Source organism: Cyprinodon variegatus, unplaced genomic scaffold, assembly GCF_000732505.1.
Source record: "Cyprinodon variegatus isolate N-32 unplaced genomic scaffold, C_variegatus-1.0 Scaffold1081, whole genome shotgun sequence".
In the NCBI taxonomy this organism is placed as follows: domain Eukaryota; kingdom Metazoa; phylum Chordata; class Actinopteri; order Cyprinodontiformes; family Cyprinodontidae; genus Cyprinodon; species Cyprinodon variegatus.
The window spans coordinates 24,880-27,826 of record NW_015151534.1 but is presented as its reverse complement, the minus strand read 5'-3'; the positions used below and the strand labels follow the sequence as shown (position 1 = coordinate 27,826).

General features: G+C 37.5%; 1 protein-coding gene across 1 annotated transcript in view; it reads right to left on the bottom strand.

Moving 5' to 3' along the window:
• The window catches only part of nol11 (nucleolar protein 11), a 23,931-nt gene extending 21,431 nt beyond the window's left edge, over positions 1-2,500 (bottom strand). The window contains exons 1-3 of the mRNA XM_015400189.1: positions 2,344-2,500; positions 1,841-1,954; positions 36-92 (exon numbers count right to left, since the gene is read on the bottom strand). Of these exons, the coding sequence (XP_015255675.1) occupies positions 36-92; positions 1,841-1,954; positions 2,344-2,490 (318 nt within the window). The 5' untranslated portion in view covers positions 2,491-2,500. The remainder of the gene's footprint in view (positions 1-35; positions 93-1,840; positions 1,955-2,343) is intronic.
• Positions 2,501-2,947: the final 447 nt, after the last annotated feature.

Genomic DNA, 2,947 nt, shown 5'->3' with positions numbered 1-2,947 from the left:
CTTAGAAACAGTGAATAAAGGTAACAGCGACTTACTGCCGCCTTGCAAGCTTTATCTAAAACAATGTCATCTTCTTTCCAAATTCTCACCACCTGAAAGAAAATGGGGGGAAAAAATAAAAATAATTTGAGAAAACAAAATAATCCAGGATTTATTTCTATCTGAGCATTATGAGGCAGTTTTAATAGGAACAAAGTAACTTGGAAAAAAAAGATGACCGATGAATCGAAGGTGGAAGTTTTCAGGAACAAATAACAGCAATGTGATAAACTAAAGTAAAAAACTAAACAAAAACATGATTTAGTAACATTTAGCTTTATACAGCAAGTCTTTCATCGACCATTAGGCATCTTTAACATGCTAAAAAATCCTCACAGGTCTCAAATTCAGATTCCTGTTGAAGAAAAAACAAAACATTACTCAGACCTTTTAATGAGAGATCCTCCAAAAATCAGACAAACTAGCAAATAAAAGAATGAAACAACCGCCAGCTTGCTAAAGTTAAAGGACTTGCATTATTTTATCTACACATTAGAAGATCAACCCTAACACCAGCCAGGTAAGGACAACATTTTTAATTCCAACTCAGTTCCCTAACACCACTATATAAGCCAAAGGATTTAGTGGAATATAAATACAAAATATACAAACCAAAGCAGTAATTTATTCATTGCACAGGTTCTTTCTTAGTCAGTTAAATAACATGCTGCGGTCATTTTACACATCTCTGATGTTGCAGCTATTTTCAAATATCCATTACTGTTAAAATGTCCATAGCTGAATATTAGTTATTTATTCTGCAGGGGCACAGTTTCATATTATTAAAACACTTTACAGTTCAATATTCTTCACTATTATGTTATTGTTATACATTTTTCTCAAGTCCACATTTATGTGACCATTTTTTCTAGAATCTTTTTGCAGAATTTCCCCCATTGTGCAACAATAAATCCCCCCATCTGTCAGGCTTTCTGCATGTTCCCACCCCTCTGCTTTATACCTTTGTTTACAGATATTTGAGATCCACCTGTTTTTCAGTGTAGCCCTGTTACTCGGACTGTTTATCATCTGACATGGGAGCTGGTTCAGAGCTCGCCTTTCTTGCTGTGTGTTTCCTGGAACGGGCCGCCTTTTACAGTTGGTTTTTGTATCTCTGCTTCTGTCTCCTTGAACTCCAGTCGGCCTCAGCAGATGGCCGCTCACACTGAGCCTGGTTCTGCTGGAGGTCTCTTCCTGTTAAAAGGGAGTTTTTCCTCTCCACTGTCACTACAAGCATGCCTAGTGTGAGGGATTGCATTGGAGTCAATGAGACGATGCAATCAACAGGTTTCCTTAAATAGAAAACTTTGAATCAGTTTGACTGTATGATCTGGTGAACTGTAAAGTGCCTTAAGATGACATGTGTTGTTAATTGGAGCTGTATAAATAAACTGGATTGAACTGAATCATACCTCTCTTTCTGGCCGTCTTACCACCATGGGGAGCAGAGCATTCAGCCGCAGTGGCCCCCGCCTCTGGAACCCTCTACCACCCTTACTTAGAAACACGGACTCACTCCTCCATTTCAAATCACAATTCATCTCTTTAAAATGGCATATTCTCTGTAATATTAATCTCTTTGTAATTTTTAAATGGTTTTATTCTGTGTTTTGACTTTGTTTCTACCATTGTGTTTTTATCTTTTGTACGGTGGCCTTGATTGTCCAGAAAGGCTTCCTTGAAATAAAATGTATGATCATTGTTATTATTAAAGGGACTTTCTATTCTATTCTATAAGCGATGCATAGCAAAGATCAGTGGATTTGTTTCTTATAAACCTGCATATCTATTTGCTGCTTACCTTGTTGTCAGAGACTGCCACATACTCATTGGTCTCCCTGTTATAAACTGCTGGACAGGTAAGAGTTTGTCCTTGTTTGACCGTCCAGCTGCCTAAAGGCTTCTGATCTGAAACCTGCAGCAACATATGAGAGAAAACATCTGGAATCAAACATTTTGGCTATCAGTAAAAAAATTTAAAAAAAAGTTTAGATTCAACTTTAAAACACCGACTGCAAAATAAAACTGCCTCTGATCAAAGGAGCTTTCATGTTGAGGAAAGCTAACCTAACATTAGCCAAAATGTGTCCCACTGCCATAAACTGATGACTTTCTAAAGAGCTGCTTCTGGCGGCAATGGCATCGTTTTCAAATTAAAAAGATAAACAAACACTATAAAATAAGAGCGATAGACTCAGGAAGGAGATGATAAAATGTAACGGATCTGTTATTTAGACTAGAACAGGATGCTAACACCAGTCTGCACCGATCACCTGGCCACAGGCACTAAAGCCTAAATCTGACCTTATATAGAGTCACGGATCTGGTAGAATCAGTCACGATCACATGGTCACAGTCCCTCTCCTCTTCGATCCCCTGAATTTCAGACTTTAGTTGATTTAAAGCTGGAACGAGTCCGCACAACGTGTATCCCTCACACAGCGCTGCCATGCTGGACCACAAGAAGAACTCGCAGAATCTCGCGAGAGAACAGACGATCGGGGAAGAGGGTAGGCTTGACCACTAGAGGGCGCTGCTGATTCTTCCTGGTTAAATAGATGATGATTCTCTGACTACACTCAAATTTGGTCACCATATTTTTCAGAAAATCCAACAAATACTTTTAGATTTATGTTGATTTGTTATAGTTGTAGAAACATTACCTGATAGTGGTTGCAATGAAATTACGTACATACATTATTATTTATTCTACATATAAACATTATGTTATTTAGTACGGCAGAGTATTGGGGCCAGGCTAGGGATATTTTTGTTAATTTTATTTCAAGTCTTAATATGATAATATTTATTCTTGTTGTGACTATTCTCGTGATTTTGTTACTTAATTCTCATAGTATTACTATGTAAAAAGGATTAGGGCCAGGCCACTGAATTTTTTTTTTATGTA